The sequence below is a fragment of the Budorcas taxicolor genome, chromosome 5, assembly GCF_023091745.1.
Source record: "Budorcas taxicolor isolate Tak-1 chromosome 5, Takin1.1, whole genome shotgun sequence".
NCBI lineage: Eukaryota > Metazoa > Chordata > Mammalia > Artiodactyla > Bovidae > Budorcas > Budorcas taxicolor.
In genome coordinates this window covers 135267216-135287741 of record NC_068914.1, presented here as the reverse complement: position 1 = coordinate 135287741, position 20526 = coordinate 135267216, and the positions used below count along the sequence as shown (strand labels likewise).

At 38.0% G+C, this 20526-nt stretch overlaps 1 protein-coding gene across 1 annotated transcript in view; it reads left to right on the top strand.

Moving 5' to 3' along the window:
* PIK3C2G (phosphatidylinositol-4-phosphate 3-kinase catalytic subunit type 2 gamma) overlaps positions 1–20526 on the top strand; it is a 444386-nt gene that overhangs the window by 76162 nt on the left and 347698 nt on the right. Inside the window, exons 8-10 of the mRNA XM_052640675.1 lie at positions 2746–2868; positions 6586–6619; positions 14124–14322. Of these exons, the coding sequence (XP_052496635.1) occupies positions 2746–2868; positions 6586–6619; positions 14124–14322 (356 nt within the window). The remainder of the gene's footprint in view (positions 1–2745; positions 2869–6585; positions 6620–14123; positions 14323–20526) is intronic.

Genomic DNA, 20526 nt, shown 5'->3' with positions numbered 1-20526 from the left:
AACCCAACATTTGCAATTTAACTAGTAATATTTCATGGATTTCAACAAATTCACATGTATCTCATATCTACCAAGAATGTAAGAATGAAAACCAAATTCATTTACTCAGAACCTGATATACATCTCCATCATAGTTTAATAATTTACATATTATTAGTTACCTGGGCATGAACAGTGTCTGATTTCTCTTATAAACCAAAAAATCTGTGTGAATGGATAAAAATGAACTAATTAAAAATGAATTAACTAAAATTTAGCCCACATTCTTTGCCAGGGACTTTTCCTATTTTACCTTATTTAACCTTAATAATAATTGTGTGTTGTGTGTTAGTCACTCAGTCGTGTCTGACTCTTTGCAACCCCGTGGACTGTAGCCCACCAGGCTCTTTTCCCATGGGATTCTCCAGGCAAGAATACTAGAGTGGGTCGCCATTCCCTTCTCCAAATAATAATAACTAATTATTATTTAATAATCATAATCAGTTCAGTTCAGTTGCTCGGTCGTGTCCAACTCTTTGCTACCCCATGACTTGCAGCACACCAGGCCTCCCTGTCCGTCACCAACTCCTGGAGTCTACCCAAATTCATGTCCATCGAGTCAGTGATGCCATCCAGCCATCTCATCCTCTGTCATCCCCTTCTCCTCCTGCCCCCAATCCGTCCCAGCATCAGGGTGATAATAAGTAATTACTATTGTTCCAATTCTATGAGGGAATGAGGGAATTCAGATACATGGAAGTTAAACAATTTTGATAATGGCCATAGGTAGAATAGGACAGAATCAGGATTTTATCACATATAACCTTACTGCAGAACTGGAAAAAGAATTTATTATTTCTTTCACAAGAAAGAGTATATTCATATGATATTAATAGTTGGGTTGCTCTCTTTGGGGAAAATTTGATTTGTTAATAAGTTCAGTGTCAAACGTGGTACTCAACACTAACCTCAGTTCAGATTATATACATTTGCTGAGCTCTAACTTTCTGGTTTTGGAGAGTACATGTCTTCCAATTTAACAATAAAGTAGCTCTTCTGGCAGCCACATCACAATGTGGACTCATTTATTTCACACATAAATAAAACAACTGAGCTTTTTCCACATGTATTAGTAATAAATTTTTCTTCCTATGTTATAACTGAGTAGTTATATTTTCTTAATTTGTGAAGACTTAAGATCCAAGTTAACCCAGTTAAGTTCAATTTTTTATTTGTTTTGTTTTGTTTTATTTTTAGCTCATTAGTCAAGTCTGTTGACAGTTTTGGAGTCCTGATTGTGTCTTTCATAGTATTAATTAGCCATTCTTTCTAGGTTTTTGTCAACAGTTTTCAATGTTTATAAAATCATTATAAAATGTGCTGGAGATATATTAAAAAGCTTTGTTTTTCCATAAAAGACACAAAATGATATTCTTAAATATAATACACAGTTTTTTGTATTTATGTTGATAATGTTTTGATAAGAAAATGATCTAGAATAAGTAGAGTTAAAATCTTTTGTATTATGAATTCATATCTTTGTGTGAAAAAAATTTTTTCCATCTCTGTTGAAATAAACTCCATTGAAATTCTCCATTGGAATGACTGTGATTCTAGACTTGATAGAGCTAATGTGTTTTGAAAAGCCAACTTTATAGTGAGATAGTGATATAGATAAAATACATTAAAATATAATAGAGTTAAAGATGACTAACAAATGATTAAAAGAAAACAAGAGATTTCTAAACAGTTAACAACAAAAAACAAAAAAGAATAAGATCAAAATAGGGGAATTTTTCTTTTTTTTTAATGAAAGCTAAGTTTAAGAACATATGAAAGTACAGAAATTTAAAAAAAAAATGAAAAGCTCTTAGAACTGTGACACAAAGTCTGTGTATAACTATCTTAAGCAGAGACAGTAATTTTGATTTTAAGAATACTTGGTCATTTCTGTGGACTGTACTTGTCATCGGTGATTTTATTTTTGAAACATCATAAACTTAAAATACAGTATAATCAAATGATTACCTAACACCCCCAGTACCAAGCTTCATTGTCCCAAGTTTGTTCTGAACGCTGATTTTTAATGATTTTGCCCTCGTGTACAGTGCTTACAAAAATGAATGTGTTCTGCACTCTACACAGATCTGCTATAAACTGACTGGTTTTCAAAGTATTTTTCAGGAACCAGAGACTTTCAGTCTCTCTCTCTCTGTCTCTGTCTCTTCTCTCTCCCATTTTATATCAGATAATGTTAGAGTTGATATATATAAACTAGGACTGATAATCCTCAGAGAAGGCGATGGCACCCCACTCCAGTACTCTTGCCTGGAAATTCCCATGGACGGAGGAGCCTGGAAGGCTGCAGTCCATAGGGTCGCTGAGGGTTGGGCACGACTGAGCGACTTCACTTTCACTTTTCACTTTCATGCACTGGAGAAGGAAATGGCAAGCCACTCCAGTGTTCTTGCCTGGAGAATCCCAGGGACGGGGGAGCCTGGTGGGCTGCCGTCTATGGGGTCGCACAGAGTCAGACACGACTGAAGTGACTTAGCAGCAGCAGCAGGACTGATAGTCCTAGTTTTCAGCATTCACTCAATGCAAAGCATGCTTAAATCACAGGGTAACCAGTCCTGAGAATCTTTTACATGGAAACAACCATTTTTTTATTCTGTTTCCTCTTCCTAGGTAGAGAGGTAGTTTAAAGATAAATTAGTGTCCTCTTGATTTCAATAAACTAAAAGGTATAAATCTTTCCATCTACAGCAAAATGTGGATAATGTTATTGAGGAAGTAAAAAATATATGCAGTGTTCTGGGATGTGTGGAGACCAAACAAATTACAGATGCTATAAATGAACTAAATCTTATTCTTCAGAGAAAGCCAAAGGTAAATACACTCATTTATTACACAGCAATTATTTTAAACCTGAGTTCAATAATTAATTAAGGAGATTGAAAGACTTTTGATGAACTGGTATATACGTATGTGTGTGTGTGTGTGTGCGTACGTGTATGCATGTGTTGTTCCTCATATATATTTCAATCATTTGAGGGTAATGAAAACCTACTATACCAAAATGATTTAATTAAAAGGAAATTTCTTATAACTTCGAAGTGTAACTACAATACAACCTTCAAATGAGACTGAAATCTACCCTACAGTCCTACCTAAATGAATGTGCTTATATAATAATATTCACAGGCAAGTGTTTGTATAGACTATTAATGGCTCTCATGCACACCAGTGTATGCAGAGGTAGGCACCCATGCTTGCTTGGACAAGCATTTATACAGGTAAGAAGAAATCAGTTTTTGCGGTATTTTTTGTTGAATCTTCAAGGCACACTCCTTCGATGATCTCACATTCTATAATGATTTCCTGGGTTTTCCATTTATAAAAATGAGCATTATATGATTTTTTTTAATCTCAGAAATCTGATGTATATTATATGTGATTATAGCCTAAGAAAAAGATTAGGACATCTGGTTACAATGAATTGTTCTATCTTGTTACTAGTTTAGCAAGTGATAAAGTCAAAAGATATGATACTGCTGATGATAATGACTAATACTTGATAGTGAACTGCAGTAGTATCTTCACTTATATATTACTTCATTTCATTTCATTTTTATTTTATTTCAATTAATCCTCCCAGCAATACCTTGAAGGTGGCATTTTACTGTTCATTTTAGTATTAAAATCTGATGCTTAGAGTGCTGTGTATAGAGGATTAATAAGCAGCAAAAATAGAAATTTGAGCCCAGGCCTCTAAACACGCTTCAGTACATATGAAACTTAATAAAGAGAGTGACTGCATGCATTCCTTATCCATATGGATAGGAAAAGCACAGATTCTATTACCTTGAATGCACCAGTCTTGAAATTTCCAAAAGACTGATTTACAAAGTTGACAATTATACTAATATATATAAATTGTCATACTTATAGTTTCAAATAGGTGACTGGTAAAAATCAGTAATTTCTTACTATTGGACTTCCTATGTCTTTTTTTCTTCCCCTCAAGTGCAATTGCTTTACAACGTTGTGTTAGTTTCTGCTGTACAACGAAGTGAATCAGCTATATGTATACATGTTCATTGAATCAGCTATTTGTATACATAAATCTCCTCCCTCTTGAGTCTCCCTCCTACTCTCCCATCTCACCTTTTTAAGTCATCATAGAGCACCAAGCTGAGCTCCCTATGATATATAGCAGCCTCCCACTAGCTATCTATTTACACATGGTAGTGTATATAAGGAGAAGACAATGGCACCCCACTCCAGTACTCTTGCCTGGAAAATCTCATGGACGGAGGAGCCTGGTAGGCTGCAATCCATGGGGTCACTAAGGGTCAGACACAACTGAGCGACTTCACTTTCACTTTTCACTTTCATGCATTGGAGAAGGAAATGGCAACCCACTCCAGTGTTCTTGCCTGGAGAATCCCAGGGACAGGGGAGCCTGGTGGGCTGCCGTCTATGGGGTCGCACAGAATCAGACACGACTGAAGTGACTTAGCAGCAGCAGCAGCATTCATGCATAGAAATAAAGAAAAGAACTGACATTTACCAGTTTTATTTCATATATGTCAAGGGTCAAAATAAATAGTTGAATATCCCCAAGTAAACTCAAGTAAATGCTTAAGTACATTTTGAAAGTTAACTTATTCAACATCATTCAGACATTTTGTCCATCCCTTTCCTCAACGTATCTTAACTACAAGCCTACCTATATAAGAAAATCACCACAAATAGTAAGTATATTTTACATTACTTCTGCAGTAACCAACTATGGCTAATAATGCCAAAGTAGTTCAATCTACCCACCCACCATAAACCTAAAACTAAAGAAACACTGAGAAATACGTCTTCTGCCAACAAACTCAGATTTCAGAAGCTGTCCTTTTTCTTGGCTGCATTTTTAGGTCAACTAGCAAAACACCATTTCCTGCCATACCAGGAAGTAATTAAGTATTTACTAAATGTAAGTTTTGGCAAAATGAAGAATTATATCACAAATGCAGTTGTATTCCATCTATACTTCATGCTCCCACCTAGCACTGGAAACAATTTTCCATTCTTTAGAATTATATTCCAGAAGCTCACATAATATATTTCCATTAAATACACAATAAACAAAATACAAATAAAACATAGAGTCTCACACATTGTGCTGTAGGTGGATGTTACGGTGATTTTAAAATACAAGTTCACACTTCTGAATAAACTCAATTCTAGTTAAGTCATGTTAATGTGTTTAACAATCTCACCCACACAGCTAGGGTAAAGATCTTATGTGTTGAGCTTAGTAGTTGAATCTATGCTCAAATGAACTATTTTATCTAAGAGAAATGCTTCTGAGAAGGTTCATGTGAATGATACTCTTCAATGAAAAGTTATATAAATGTTTAATTACATTCTAAACATGACAGAAAACTTTTCTCTCTAAAAGGAATACTCTAGCAAGTTCCTTGTTACAGGAAAACAATTATTCCCTAGTTTGTTTGAGAAATCAAGCTTTTCATTAATTGGATTTCCTTCAAAGCAAACTTGTCAAAGCAAACTTTCCAAAAAAATTTAGTGTCAATTAAAATGGATCTTGTTAGAAAACTGAATTTGCTTTTGGACTGAAATGTAACTTTTAGTGAATCTGTGAATCACCTACCTTACATAGTTTTCATGATAATGAAGTTATAGCCAGTAAATTCTAAACCACTAAAGTAACTGCAGGTGTACAATAAACATAAACAAAAAAGCAAATAAAAACCACCATGTTAATGCACACAGACTTAAATGATAATGAAAAACACAAAATTTCAGATAGTATTTTTTTTTAATCCAGGATACAATCTCAAGTATTTGACTACCAGATTATCTTTTTAATCCTACAAAATAAAGAAATGAAACTATACAGTGAATCTGTATGATTTTTTTAAGCCTGTATCTAAATGACTGTTAAAATAAGAACTGAACACAGTAAACAGCAAAAATGACAAATCTTTTATGCTAAAATATCAGTCTGTTGTGGAAGGGGGATTGAATTTAGGCATTATCTGTGGGTGTGTGCTGAGTCGCTTCAGTCGTGTCCGACTCTTTACGACCCTATGGACTGTGGCCCGCCAGGCTCCTTTGTTCACAGAATTCTCCAGGAAAGAAACTGGAGTGGGTTGCCATACTCCCCTCCAGGGTATCTTCCCCACCCAGGGATCAAACCTGGGTCTTCTGCATTGCAGGTAAACTTTTTTTTACTGTCTGAGCCACCAGGGAAGCTATTTTGCCACCAGACAATATCTGCAGAACTGTTCAAATAATACTAAGAAGCGTGAGCTTATGCTAGAAATTTTTTTTCTTGAATCAAATAACAAAGATTGCTCATTATGACAAAAGACTTTTCTTTCAATTAAAACCTTACCTAAATTGTAAACCTTACAATTTAGATTTCCTGCTTAATAGGTAATATTGATATAAGACACCAAGAAATGCATTTTCTTTTTATCATGGCAGAGAAATTTCTGTATGTAGATTGTAGACATTATTGGTTTGGTTTTCCAATATTGTTTTCTGAATAACAAGTGTATCTTTGGACCTATTTTTCTTTTTCAGAATCTTCATCAAAATTCAGACACTTCAGCAAAAGGTAAAACATACGTGCACCCAAATATTTTTTAAATAAACAATTTCTAAAACCAAAAATAACAATTTTTCCAAATTTGGTAGTAACACACACACAAAATATTTCTGAGGGAAAAAACTTTTGCTAAAACTCTTTTTACTGATAGTAGTGATTATTCTGCAAGTGACTAAAAATCCACTGCCTTTGAGCCTGAGATTTTTTTTTTTTAAATAAAGTCAAGAAAGCTATAAAGGTAAAAAGAATTCTGAAAATGCTCTTATTACCATTCTAAAAAAGTATAAAATTTTATTTAACTAATGATATTCTGATGTAAGAGAAGTCGGAAATGTAGCAGATGTCTTTCTTCAAGGTCATTAATTTCCACTTTAAAATCAAACATCAATTTAATGTATCAGGCGGGAGGATTTGGTTCTGAAATACTTAAGTATTCGCAGAAGCTCTGAACCTACAAAACTACAGGAGGACTGGCCCTCTGTTGAAAAGGGTAGATAGTGTGGTGCACAGCAATGAGTCTGGCTTCTAGAATCAGGCAGAACTGGTTTTGAATTCCAGCTCTGCCCATTTTTTGACTCTGATGGTAAAGAATGAAACTCTCTGATCCTCAGATTTCCTAATATGAATAAAGGATAGGACAGTATGTAAAGTGCAGGGTGTGGTCAAGATTGCTCTTGTTTGCACTGGCAGATCGTATTTGGCTTATGAACACTTATGAGTATCTTTAAGGAAATGATCTGACTCAGAGATGTTCAGCTAACACTGTCAAAGGTGACAGTGAAGCACAAACAATAATTCTGACCTGCCCTCCCATACCCTTAGTGGTTTTCAATAGAAAGTTATGTATAGCAGGATATCCTGTCAACTCTAATTCCCACCACTCAAAAGAAGACACAGTAAGGCCCCTACATATGAACCTTCAAGTTGCAAACTTTGAAAGATGTGAACGTGTGTTCAGGCATGAGTGAAACTGCAGCTTTCCCTCCATTTCCTACTGCTAATGATTCTTCAGCTCCACTATCTCCCACCTCCTCCTCTCCATCTCCAGTCAGTAGCTCTTCTCACCTGTTCATGCAATGCCAGTCTCTGTATACCAGCTGTTGGACTGTACTACTGTACTTTTCAAGGTACTGTACTATCAGATTAAAAATGTTTTTATTTTTTGTTTGCTTTTTATATGTTCAGTTCAGTTCAGTTCAGTTGCTCAGTCGTGTCCGACTCTTTGCAACCCCATGAATCGCAGCACGCGAGGCCTCCCTGTTCATCACCATCTCCCGGAGTTCACTCAGACTCATGTCCATCAAGTCCGTGATGCCATCCAGCCATCTCATCCTCTGTCGTCCCCTTCTCCTCCTGCCCCCAATCCCTCCCAGCATCAGAGTTTTTTCCAACGAGTCAACTCTTCTCATGAGGTGGCCAAAGTACTGGAGTTTCAGCTTTAGCATCATTCCTTCCAAAGAAATCCCAGGGCTGATCTCCTTTAGGATGGACTGGTTGGATCTCCTTGCAGTCCAAGGGACTCTCAAGCGTCTTCTCCAACACCACATTTCAAAAGCATCAATTCTTCAGCGCTCAGCCTTCTTCATAGTCCAACTCTCACATCCATACATGACCACAGGAAAAACCATAGCCTTGACTAGACGGACCTTTGTTGGCAAAGTACGGTCTCTGCTTTTGAATATGCTATGTAGGTTGGTCATAACTTTTCTTCCAAGGAGTAAGCGTCTTTTGATTTCATGGCTGCAGTCACCATCTGCAGTGATTTTGCAGCCCCCAAAAAATTGAGTCTGACACTGTTTCTAATGTTTCCCCATCTATTTCCCATGAAGTGATGGGACCGGATGCCACGATCTTCGTTTTCTGAATGTTGAGCTTTAAGCCAACTTTTTCGCTCTGCTCTTTCACTTTTGTGTGAAAAGTATTATAAATCTATTACGGTACAGAACTATATAGTCGATTGTGTTAGCTGGGTACCTAGGCTAACTTTGTTGGACTTATAAACAAATTGGACTTACAAATGCACTCTCAGAACTGAACTCATTCATATATAGTGGACTTACTGTATGAAATACATAGGAAGAACTCCCCCACTTCACATCACAGAGGAAAATGGGATGGCAAAGGGTAAGGGCAAAAAACCGTTGCTAGTGCAAAAACCCCTATTCCAAGCATTCACATAATAAAACTCCAGAGCACCAACAAGGAAGGGGAGAGATAGACAGCCCCTAACAATTTTTCCAGTAGTCATGCATGGATGTGAGAGTTGGACTGTGAAGAAGGCTGAGTGCCGAAGAATTGATGCTTTTGAACTGCGGTGTTGGAGAAGACTCTTGAGAGTCCCTTGGACTGCAAGGAGATCCAACCAGTCCATTCTGAAGGAGATCAGCCCTGGGATTTCTTTGGAAGGAATGATGCTAAAGCTGAAACTCCAGTATGAAACTGGCCACCTCATGCAAAGAGTTGACTCATTGGAAAAGACTTTGATGCTGGGAGGGATTGGGGGCAGGAGGAGAAGGGGACGACAGAGAATGAGATGACTGGATGGCATCATCGACTCAATGGACGTGAATCTGAGTGAACTGCAGGAGTTGGTGATGGACAGGGAGGCCTGGCATGCTGCGATTCATGGGGTCGCAAAGAGTCAGACACGACTGAGCGACTGAACTGAACTGAACTGAACAATTTTTCCTAGCACAGAGTATAAGCTTTTAAAAGAACAAGGAGTGAATAAACCAGAGGTCTGCCTATATGAAACTGGCCTTTTCTTCCTTTCTATCAGGAATGTTGGAATAAACTCCTCTCATCCTACGTTCTTCAGGGGTCAGGATATGAGAGTCCACAAAACTGCAAGAAATGTTCCCAGGGACTTATAATCCATGCTAAGTCATCACAGAAAAGGAATTAATTCTGGATTAAAAATTCTCCATCTGCAGCTCTCATAAACTTTTCGTAAATCATACTTCTCATTCTATAAGATAAATATATTTTCTAGTATTTTGTTATGTAGAAACACCTTACAGTAGTTTAAAAAGCAGAAAGGAAAAGTGCTGAAATGACAGCAAAATGAAATGAACATTTGCCTGTATATACATGCAGTTGCTTTCTATTTAAGTACTCAGAAATGAAAAGTCTAGAACCCTCTTTACACAAAATGTTGATCTAACAATAAGCCACTATTATTGATGATTCTGATTCTCATACTTAATATTCTTATGGATTCTCCACAATATACTTTGAAGCTAAGAGATCTGATCATACCTGTGCTCTACACCAGCATTCATTAAATCTGACATGTTGCCTGTTTGTGTAAACAAAGTTTATTTGAAACATGAAAAACAAACCAGATTTTAATACAGATTATGTTTGCAAGGAAAACACAGACTTCTCTGAACAGGAGAAGTGACAAACACCAACACCACAGAGACTATTTTCCATTCAAAAGTAAACAAGAATAAAGTCATGTACTCTTACTCCCTCATTTCCATAAAAATGCAAACAAAACATTCTAATTAATGCATTTTAATCACCTACATATTTTCATTGCTTTTTTTTCTGTTACTACAAGTCTTTTCTCATTGCAAAATCAGGTGCAATAAACATTTTCCCATATTTCACCAAGCGCAGTACTTTAAGTCCTTAATACATTCCTGATGATAACTAAAATGCATTCTTCACCCAGAGTTCTGGAAGATGCACACATCTCTATACTACCTTAAAGAAGCAAATTCTAATCTAGAACGGTATTTCTGCAAAAAAGTGAAAAGTGAAGTTTGAGTAATTAGCCCAATAATTAAGATTCTCTAAAATATGTGCTGGGGCTTGAATTAATGAGATCTCTAACTCAACTTTATGATTTATTTTAATGTGCATTCATTTGCACAAGATTGGGAATTATTAACAAGAAGTCTGTACTTCCTGCTTGAGAATACAATTTGGGGACCAGAGAAACAAGATGTTTTTATAAATTTATAATTCTCTGCCTCCTGTTGTTCAGGAGAAACCCTGTTGGTGGGCCTCCAGAGTTTGATGAGGCCTCTTTAAAGACTATTTTTATGCTCCTTTCCTCTTCTGTTTCATTAATTGCTACTGCTGATTTCTCAGAGAATTTTAATTAGAGCTCTTTCACTCTGCTTGTCACCTCAGGCTGTTTCAACAAAGGACACAATTTTAGAAACACAGCAAGTAAGTAGAATTTGGCCATCTCATAAATTTTGTACAAATTTATGAATAACTAAGTGAATAATAGCATGTGTTGGACAACAACAACAAAACGTTTAATTATGGGCAGAGCTACTGAGGGACAGGATGTGGGAAGAAGCTCCATGCAGAAGCTGGCCTCTTTCCTGGGCAATGGAACACTGCACACATACTATTGGAGGAAGCGTCTAGTTCATTCTGCTAATTTCTTTTCAAACCAACTAATAACCAAAAGAATCTGCCTGCAATGCAGGAGACCCCAGTTGGATTCCTGGGTTGGGAAAGATACCCTGGGGGAGGGCACGGCAACGCACTCCAGTATTCTTGACTGGAGAATCCCCATGGACAGAGGTATCTGGTAGGCTACAATCCATGGGGTTGAAAGAAGTCCTATGCGGCTGAGCAACTAAGCACAGCACACAAGAACCAAAAAGCAATTTCCGTTTTGGAAACTACTTATGAGAAAGTACACGTGTCTCAAAAAAACAATACTGTGTGATGTGACTCCACACTGAATACACGTATGCCAAATTTGTGACTTGTCCCACTTGTTCCATTCATCATCTTTTTATCATCATTATTATTATTGGTCGAACTGAGTGGCTGGTAGGATCTTAGCTTGAATCGCACCTACTGCAGTGTAAGTGTTCGGATTCTTAACTACTGGACCATCCGGGAACCCTGCTCCCACACTTGGTCCCTTTCATAATTTTAATGCACATTTCTTTTTCTATACCTCAAAATATAAAAACCTTTAAATATAGCACAGTAAGTAAAATAAAATGTTATGAGAATATTTTTTAAATCACAGCAGATCTTGAGAACATAAGATCTAAGGATGCACTTACTTGTTCTGTCAACGTCTCCTTAGCTGCCAAGGGCTTGGCGACCTCGCTCTTCTGGGCTGTGGTCTTGGGGACTCACGGCTGCACATGACCCAGCCGCCCGAAGGGTAGGGAGGCGGGGGAAGGGAGGGCGTGGAAGGAGCCCGCCCTGGACCTGGTATCCGGGACCCCTTCTATGACAGGTGAGCACCACCAGCCCTGCTCAACCAGTGGGCTAAGAACCTGCAATCTGGAGAGCGAGAACAGGCGTTCAGGCTGGACCACTACAAAGCCAAGGCCAAGCAGCCCTGCTCCGCAACTGACACTGCCAGTATCACGTGGATGCCTGGCTTGAAAAGGCCCACACTCTGACCCCGGAGTCGTGAACCAGAACTAACTGGTGTCCAACTAGCAAGCTTGGGGTTGAAATGGAAGGAAATGTCCATCGGTCCCTTCCTCGCGCTACAGAAACCTCAGTCATCATCTGCAAACACCTGCCAGGCATGTTCAGCCTCAAACTTAGCTCAGCCCTGCTGGGGGAAGGCTGCCTGTCGAGGCCAATCAGCTCCTGTCTCAGCCCTTTTCCTCCGGGAAATGGAGGCTGTGCAGGAACCCGAGACGGAAGTCAAATGGAGGCTTGACTTCTGGAGCAGCAACCAGGTGCGGAGGCCTAGGATCAGGAGGACGGAGACATAATCTTCTGCCTTTCCCCACACAGGCTGGCTCCGCCCGTCCCTCCGCCACGGCCCCATCACTGTCCCCGTGGTCCCGCCCAGAAGCCTAGGATTGCTACCGATGCTCAGCAGCACGGGCTTCAGGCCTCTGGACACGGTGTCTCCCTTCCAAGTACCGCCTGGAGGGCCAGCTCTCCTCCGCAGGCCCTCCTCCGCAGCCGGCGGCCGTTCCCAACGTGGGAACCGCCGTCAAGAACACGGTTCCTCCGCCTCTGTTCCGCGCTGATGGCACTGCATTTTCATTTAATTTCTCCAGAACAAGGCGGCCGAAAAGGAGAAATATCTGAAATACGGCATTTCTGTACATATTTCTGGCCCAGGATGGATATAGGAACGCAGGGTTTTCTGCCTCACTCTCATCTACCAAGACCCTCCTGTGGGATTTAAGGAGGCCTTTTGGGGGGACTGAACAAGGCCTGAAGTACCGAGTGGTCTTGATCACAACCACAGGAGCCTTGCGACCCTCGACCTTCAAGACTTGTCAGCAAAGTCAGGCATGAGTAACCCAGAAGAGTAGGAGGGCTCCATTGATAACACTTCGTATTATACCTTCATCTCTTAAGACTCTTTGTCAGTTAAGTATTGTCCATTGAAGAGTTTCTTCTTCTAGGGAAAAAAGAAATAATTTTTAAAATACAATTTTTTACATGAGGTTATTCACCTAACTTCTGAAACAGCATAGTTGAATATTAAAAATAATTGCAAGTCATGAGCATCTTATGATTTTCGATGCATTGACTACTGCATACAAAATGTCAGCAGTGGGTGTTATTCACCTACCCTTTTAAGGGTCTGACAGCGAATCCTACCCGGAGATGACATTCATCATCCTCAGGTTTCTCCATCCTAATGGCACCAGATTCGTATCAAAGGCCACCAGTTCTGCCCAGTCCATTTCATCAGCCTCTTCTGCTTCTCCCCCTCAGGTTGGAATTCGTCCAACAGAGAGTTTAACAAGAGGGAGAAAACCATTCTCAGAAAAATTTACCTTAAATTTAATGATCAGGGAGCGCTTTTCATGTGCTCTAAACTAAATTGGCATGGCATCTTGCAGACATCCCAAAACTATTGAAACCTGTAGTTAGTCATTTTTATTCATTTTTTTCTTAATTTTTTCTTCCTTCATGACAAGTCACTTTTTTGATAATCAATAGACTCCCTATAAATAACTAATGGTAAAACTCGAGTAACGCTTTGATTTTGAAGAAATATAGTAAATGTCATAAATCTTTTATTCTAAACTTACCTCGGATCCCAGCCATGTACTAGCACTCTTTTTATGGCAGCATAATGTGTATGATTAGTGTTCAGTTAATGGCAAACATAGCATAATCAAACTTATTATAATTAATTCCTCAGATGGAGTTTGTTTAAAGTAGATATAAACCACACAGAAAACATGTCCCTGTCTGAACATTAATTCTAAACAATAATAATCTAGACCAAAAATTTTGTGAATTATAGTTGATCAGAATGCCAAATTGATAACCCAGAATTATGATTTGTGATTAAAGGCTGCACTTCCCAAATTTATGCAATTGAAGAAATGAAAGCTGATTAATTACACTATAGCAGCTACCCCAGGCTGCATACAGAGGCACAGATGGCTAATTGGCTTCAGTTGGTAGAGGGTCATTTTAATTCAGTTTTCTTTAAATTTTGTTATAAAAATTTTCAAAGCTGTAAAGAATGGTTTGTGATAAATATGACCCTTCACAAATGACCTGGTTTCTATCCCTCTCCCCGCGCTCCCCCCAGGTTTGATAGAGAAAGTGACAACTGAACTATCCACATCCATCTGTCAGCTAATTGATATCCATTGCAGCAGCTTCTGTGCAGATTTCCAGCCTCTACATGCACCTCTGTATAGTGTCTCCTGTGTAAATCTTGGGCTCCATTCCCACCTTAGCTTCACAGTGTATGCAGCTCACAATATTCCAGAAACCTGGGTGCACAGGTGAGTAGTGATGCCTTTTCCACAAAAGGGTTAATTAGTTTTGTGTCACTTCTAATTGCGTATAATTTGCCTTGTTCTTATTTGCAGAAGCAAATGTTTCATCTTGAAATTTAATCAGCATGGATGTATCCAAGTTTTTTAAATCATTTACACTTTTATTTCCAGTCGAGTGCACATTCCTTTTCCCTCAAGTCTTCTCCCATTCTCCTATTTAAAATAACTGCATGTTATCAATATATCATAACAGAAACAGAAAGTGCCCATCTTCACATAGCGATTGCCCTAAATTTTTCATTTTTTAAGTTTGAGTTTAAATGACTGATGCCAATTAACACAGGGTGAGAATGCATACACACATACAAGGAGATGGAGAGTATTTAAGAATAGAAAGAAATCACTTTGATCCCTATCAAGTTGTGAATGGTAAATATTTTGTGAGATTAGTACCTTGATAAAGTGAAAATTAGCCAAGAGTTACTTGAGTTACAATAGAAATTAACCACAATTATGCATGGAACATTGCCAGGTTTGAGGTTAATTCTGCTATGTACTATTTTCTTGAATAACATAATTAGAGTAATATTATAATAATTATTTTAAATTCCTTATGGATTAAATCTGTAAGAGAATACTGATTAAATCAAATTAAAGATGATAAGAGAATAGTAATTTTCTAATGGATTTATTGTACCCATTGCACTTAGCATCTCAAAGAAAGGCTAAAAGAAACAGTTTTAGTAAAAAGAGAAATACTTTTATCTTGGTCTGTATTTTTACAAATGGAAACTGTGCAGAATTTATGAGTCAATTATAATGAAAATTTTACCTTTGTATGTAAAAAAGAAAAATGATCATCTATGTATCTCACATAAACGTTCTTTAAAATCCATGGGAGGATTCTTTTACACTTTCTCTTTCTTAATTTTATGAAGTGTTTTAGGAGGAGGATGTATAATGTTACAAACTGCTACTCAAATGTTTTCATAATTTTTAAACCTTTAGTATACCTTTATTGATTCTAATTCACCTGGAAAAACTATGTAGCCAGATAAATACTGAGAAAGCTATATACACAGAGCTTCTGTTTATGTATGTGGGAAATTTAGTCTTGTTTATTTTTCTACTGTTTCTCTATTTTGTTTTACTTATTTTGCTCCTGATCTTTATTATTTTCTTTCTTCTTTTAATTTTTATCTTAATTTGTTTTTTGTTTTCTGGTTCCTTGAGTATAAATTCATATTGTTTATTTGTGAACTTCTTTCATTTTTAATTTTTTAAATCTGTTTTTAAAATTTTTATTGCAGCATAGTTGATTTACTATGTTTTGTTAGTTTCTGCTGTAAAGTGAATCAGTTATACATATACATGTATCCACTCTTATAGATTCTTTTCCCATGTGGGTCATTACAGAGTATTGAAAAGACTTCCCTGTGCTATACAGTAGGTCCTTATTAGTTATCTACTTTATAAATGTATAGTAGTGTGTATATATCAATCCCAATCTCCCAATTTATACCTCCCCTCCCCCACTTTCCTGGCTGGTAACCATAAGTTTGTTTTCTGCATCTGTGACTCTATTTCTATTTTGTAAATAAAGTCATGTGTGTGTGTTAAGTCGCTTCAGTTGTGTCTAACTCTTTGCAACCCTTTGGGCTGTAGCCTACCAGGCTTCTCTGTCCATGGGATTTTCCAAGCAAGAATACTGGAGTGGGTTGCCTTGCCCTTCTCCAGGGGATCTTCCCAATCCAGGGATGGAACCCATATCTCTTAACGTCTCCTGAATAGGCAGGTGAGTTCTTTACCACTAGTGCCACTTGGAAAGCCCAAATAAGATCATTTATACATTTTTTTTTTTTAGATTCCACTTATAAGTGGTATCACACAATTTTTGTCTTTCTCTAATTTAGTATGAAAATTTCTAAGTTCAATCATGTTGCTGCAAATGGCATTACTTTATTCTTTTTATGACTGAGTATCATTCCATTGTATATGTGTATCCCATCTTTATCCATTCCTCCACTGATGGACATTTAGGTTGCTTCCATGTCCTGGCTACTGTAAATATTGTTGCAGTAAACACTGGGGTACATGGTTTTCTCCAGATATATGGCCAGGAATGGGATTGCTGGATCATATGGTAGCTCTTTATTTAGCTTTTTAGGGAATCTACATACTGTTCTCCATAGTGGCAATACCAGTTTACGTTCTCACCAACAGTGTAGGAGAGTTCCCTTTCCTCTACACCTTCTCCAGCACTTAATGTTTGTAGACTGTCTGATAACGGCCGTTCTGACCAATGTGAGGTGGTACCTTATTGTAGTTTTTATTTGATCTTCCTTCTTTTAATGTAAGCATTTATTGCTTTAAACTTCTTTTTCAGAACTGATTTTGCTATATCTCATAAGTTTTGTTATGGTGTGTGTTTTCACATTTTACGGTATTTTCTAATTTCCCTTTTGATTTCTGTTTGACACATTGGTTGTTCAAAAGTACTCATTTCTACTGCATGATCTCACTTATGTAGAATCTGAAAAACAAACAAAATGAAAACAGACTCTCAGAGAACAACAAGTGGTTGCCAGAAGGAAAGGGGTGGGTTGGGGGTGAAATAGGTGAGGAGGATTAAGTGGCATAAATCTCCAGTTATATAACTAATAAGTCACATGGATATATTAATAATATACAGCATAAGAAACATGGATCAATGATATTGTAATACCTTTGTATGAGGACAGATGGTTACTTAACTTATCATTGTCATCAATGTATGCAAACATCAGGTCATTATATTGTACACCTGGAACTAATGTAATATTGTGTGTTAGTCGCTCAGTCGTGCCCGACTCTTTGCCACCCCATGGACTGCAATCCACCAGGTTCCTCTGTCCATGAGATTTTCCAGGCAAGGATACTGGAGTGTGTTGCCATTTCCTTCTCCACGGGATCTTCCCAACCCAGGGATTGAACTCGGGTCTCTTGCACTGCAGGCAAATTCTTTACTGACTGAGCTACTAGGGAAGCCCAATGTAATATTGTACAATAACTATATTTCAGTAGAATAAAAAAAGAAACAGAGACTAAGAAGTGTTAATTAACATTAATTTGAGAATTTTTCCAGGTGTTTTTTTTTTTTTTTTTCCTGCCACTGATCTCTACTTGTATTCCATTGTGGTCAAAAATATACTTGGTATGATTTCAATTTTTTAAAATTTGTTAAGACTTGTTCCATGACCAATTTTGTGATCTGTGCTAGAGAAAGATCCAAGCTTGAGAAGAATGTATATTGCCCTGAGGTTAGGTGGAATGTTCTATGTCTACTAGGTTCATTTGGACTATAGGGTTATTAAAACCCTCTGTTTCCTTATTGAGCTTCTTTCTGATTGTTCTATTAATTGTAACCAGTATTGAGATCTTCTGTTATTATTGTGTTATTTTCTAATTCTCCTTTTCATCCCTTCAGTGTTTGCTTAAGATATTTGCTTCAATTTGGGGTGCATGTATATTTACAGCTATTGTATCCTGTTAGTAAATTGACCTCTTTAACATTATATAATGTTTTTGTCTGTTGTGACAGCTTTAACTTAAAGTCTATTTTGTCTTGCATAAGTATGGCCACTCCGGCTCTTTTGATTATCATATATGGAATATCTTTTTCTGTCCTTTCACTTTCAGGTGTGTCCTTAAATCTAGACAGCATATGGTTGGATCTTTTTTACTAATCCATTCAATTATGCTGTTTCTTCTCATTGTAGAATTTAATTTATATCTAATATAATTAATGATAGAGAAGGACTTACTTTTGCCATTTTTTTGCATTGTTATCTGTTTTGTACCATTTTTGTCCCTCTTTTCCTGTTTTGCCACTTTCCTTAGTGTCCTGATGAATTTTTATAATGATACACTTCAATTCCTTTCTTAATTTCTTTTGTGTATCATCTGTATTGTGGTTGCTTTCTTTGTGGTGACAATGGGCCTTACATAATACATATATTTAAAACATTGTTTAATAACTTCACTTTTTAAAATTTTGTTACAACTTCACTTTCAGTTCAGTTCATTCGCTCAGTCATGTCTGACTTTTTGCGATCCCATGAATCACAGCACGCCAGGCCTCCCTGTCCATCACCAACTCCCGGAGTTCACTCAAACTCATGTCCGTCAAGTCGGTGATGCCATCCAGCCATCTCATCCTCTGTCGTCCCCTTCTCCTCCTGCCCTCAATCTTTCCCAGCATCAGGGCCTATTCAAATGAGTCAGTTCTTCGCATCAGGTGGCCAGAGTATAGGAGTTACGGTTCAACATCAGTCCTTCCAATGAACACGCAGGACTAATCTCCTCTAGGATGGACTGGTTGCATCTCCTTGCAGTCCAACGGACTCTCAAGGGTTTTCTCCAGCACCACAGTTCAAAAGCATCAATTCTTCGGCACTCAGCTTTCTTCACAGTCCAACTCTCGCATCCATACATGACCACTGGAAAAACCATAGCCTTGACTAGACAAACCTTTGTTGGCAAAGTAATGTCTCTGCTTTTCAATACTTCACTTTCAGTTCAGTTCAGTCGCTCAGTCGTGTCCGACTCTGTGACCCCATGAATCTCAGCATGCCAGGCCTCCCGGTCCATCACCAACTCCCGGAGTTCACTCAGACTCACACCCATCGAGTCCGTGATGCCATCCAGCCATCTCATCCTCTGTTGTCCCCATTCTCCTCCTGCCCCCAAACCCTCCCAGCATCAGAGTCTTTTCTAAAGAGTCAACTTTTTGCATGAGGTGGCCAAAGTACTGGAGTTTCAGCTTTAGCATCAGTCCTTCCAAAGAAATCCCAGGGCTGATCTCCTTCAGAATGCATTGGTTGGATCTCCCTGCAGTCCAAGGGGACTCTCAAGAGTCTTCTCCAGCACCACAGTTCAAAAGCATCAATTCTTCGGCACTCAGCCTTCTTCACAGTCCAACTCTCACATCCATACATGACCACAGAAAAAAACATAGCCTTGACTAGACGGACCTTAGTTGGCAAAGTAATATCTCTGCTTTTGAATATGCTATCTAGGTTGGTCATAACTTTAATTCCAAGGAGTAAGTGTCTTTTCATTTCATGGCTGCAGTCACCATCTGCAGTGATTTTGGAGCTCAAATAAATAACTAAATAAATAAATAAAAAGTCTGACACTGTTTCCATTGTTTCCCCATCTATTTCCCATGAAGTGATAGGACCAGATGCCATGATCTTCGTTTTCTGAATGTTGAGCTTTAAACCAGCCTTTTCACTCTCCTCTTTCACTTTCATCAAGAGGCTTTTTAGTTCTTCTTCACTTTCTGCCATAAGGGTGGTGTCATCTGCATATCTGAGGTTATTGATTTTTTCCTAGCAATCTTGATTCCAGCTTGCGCTTCATCCAGCCCAGCATTTCTCATGATGTACTCTAAATATAAGTTAAATAAGCAGGGTGACAATATACAGCCTTGACAAACTCCTTTCCCTATTTGGAACCAGTCTGTTGTTCCATGTCCAGTTCTAACTGTTGCTTCCTGACCTGCATACAGATTTCTCAAGAGGCAGGTCAGGTGGTCTGGTATTCCCATCTCTTGAAGAATTTTCCACAGTTGATTGTGATCCACACAGTCAAAGGCTTTGGCATCGTCAATAAAGCAGAAGTAGATGTTTTTCTGGAACTCTCTTGCTTTTTCCATGATCCAGCAGATGTTGGCAATTTGATCTCTGGTTCCTCTGCCTTTTCTAAAACCAGCTTGAACATCAGGAAGTTCACAGTTCACATATTGCTGAAGCCTGGCTTGCAGAATTTTGAGCATTACTTTACTAGCATGTGAGATGAGTGCAACTGTGCGGTAGTTTGAGCATTCTTTAGTCATATACAAATTCTCTACTCTTCTTCCCTCATCATACTTTGTGTTACTAAGACCACAAATTGCACCTTCTTAAATTTTATGTATTGTTATCATTAAAGTTTTCTATACTTTGTCCTTTTAAACGCTATAGCAGAGTTAAAAGTTATTCATGTATCACCATTACAGTCTTTCAGTATTCTGTTTTTCTCTATATGCTTCCCTTTACCAGCAAGCTTTCATACTTTTATGCTCTGCTGTTGCTATCTAGCATCCTTTCATTTCCACTTGAAGGATTCCCTTTAGCATTTCATGTTGAGTGAGGTCTAGTGCTGATGAACTCCCTCAGCTTTTTACCT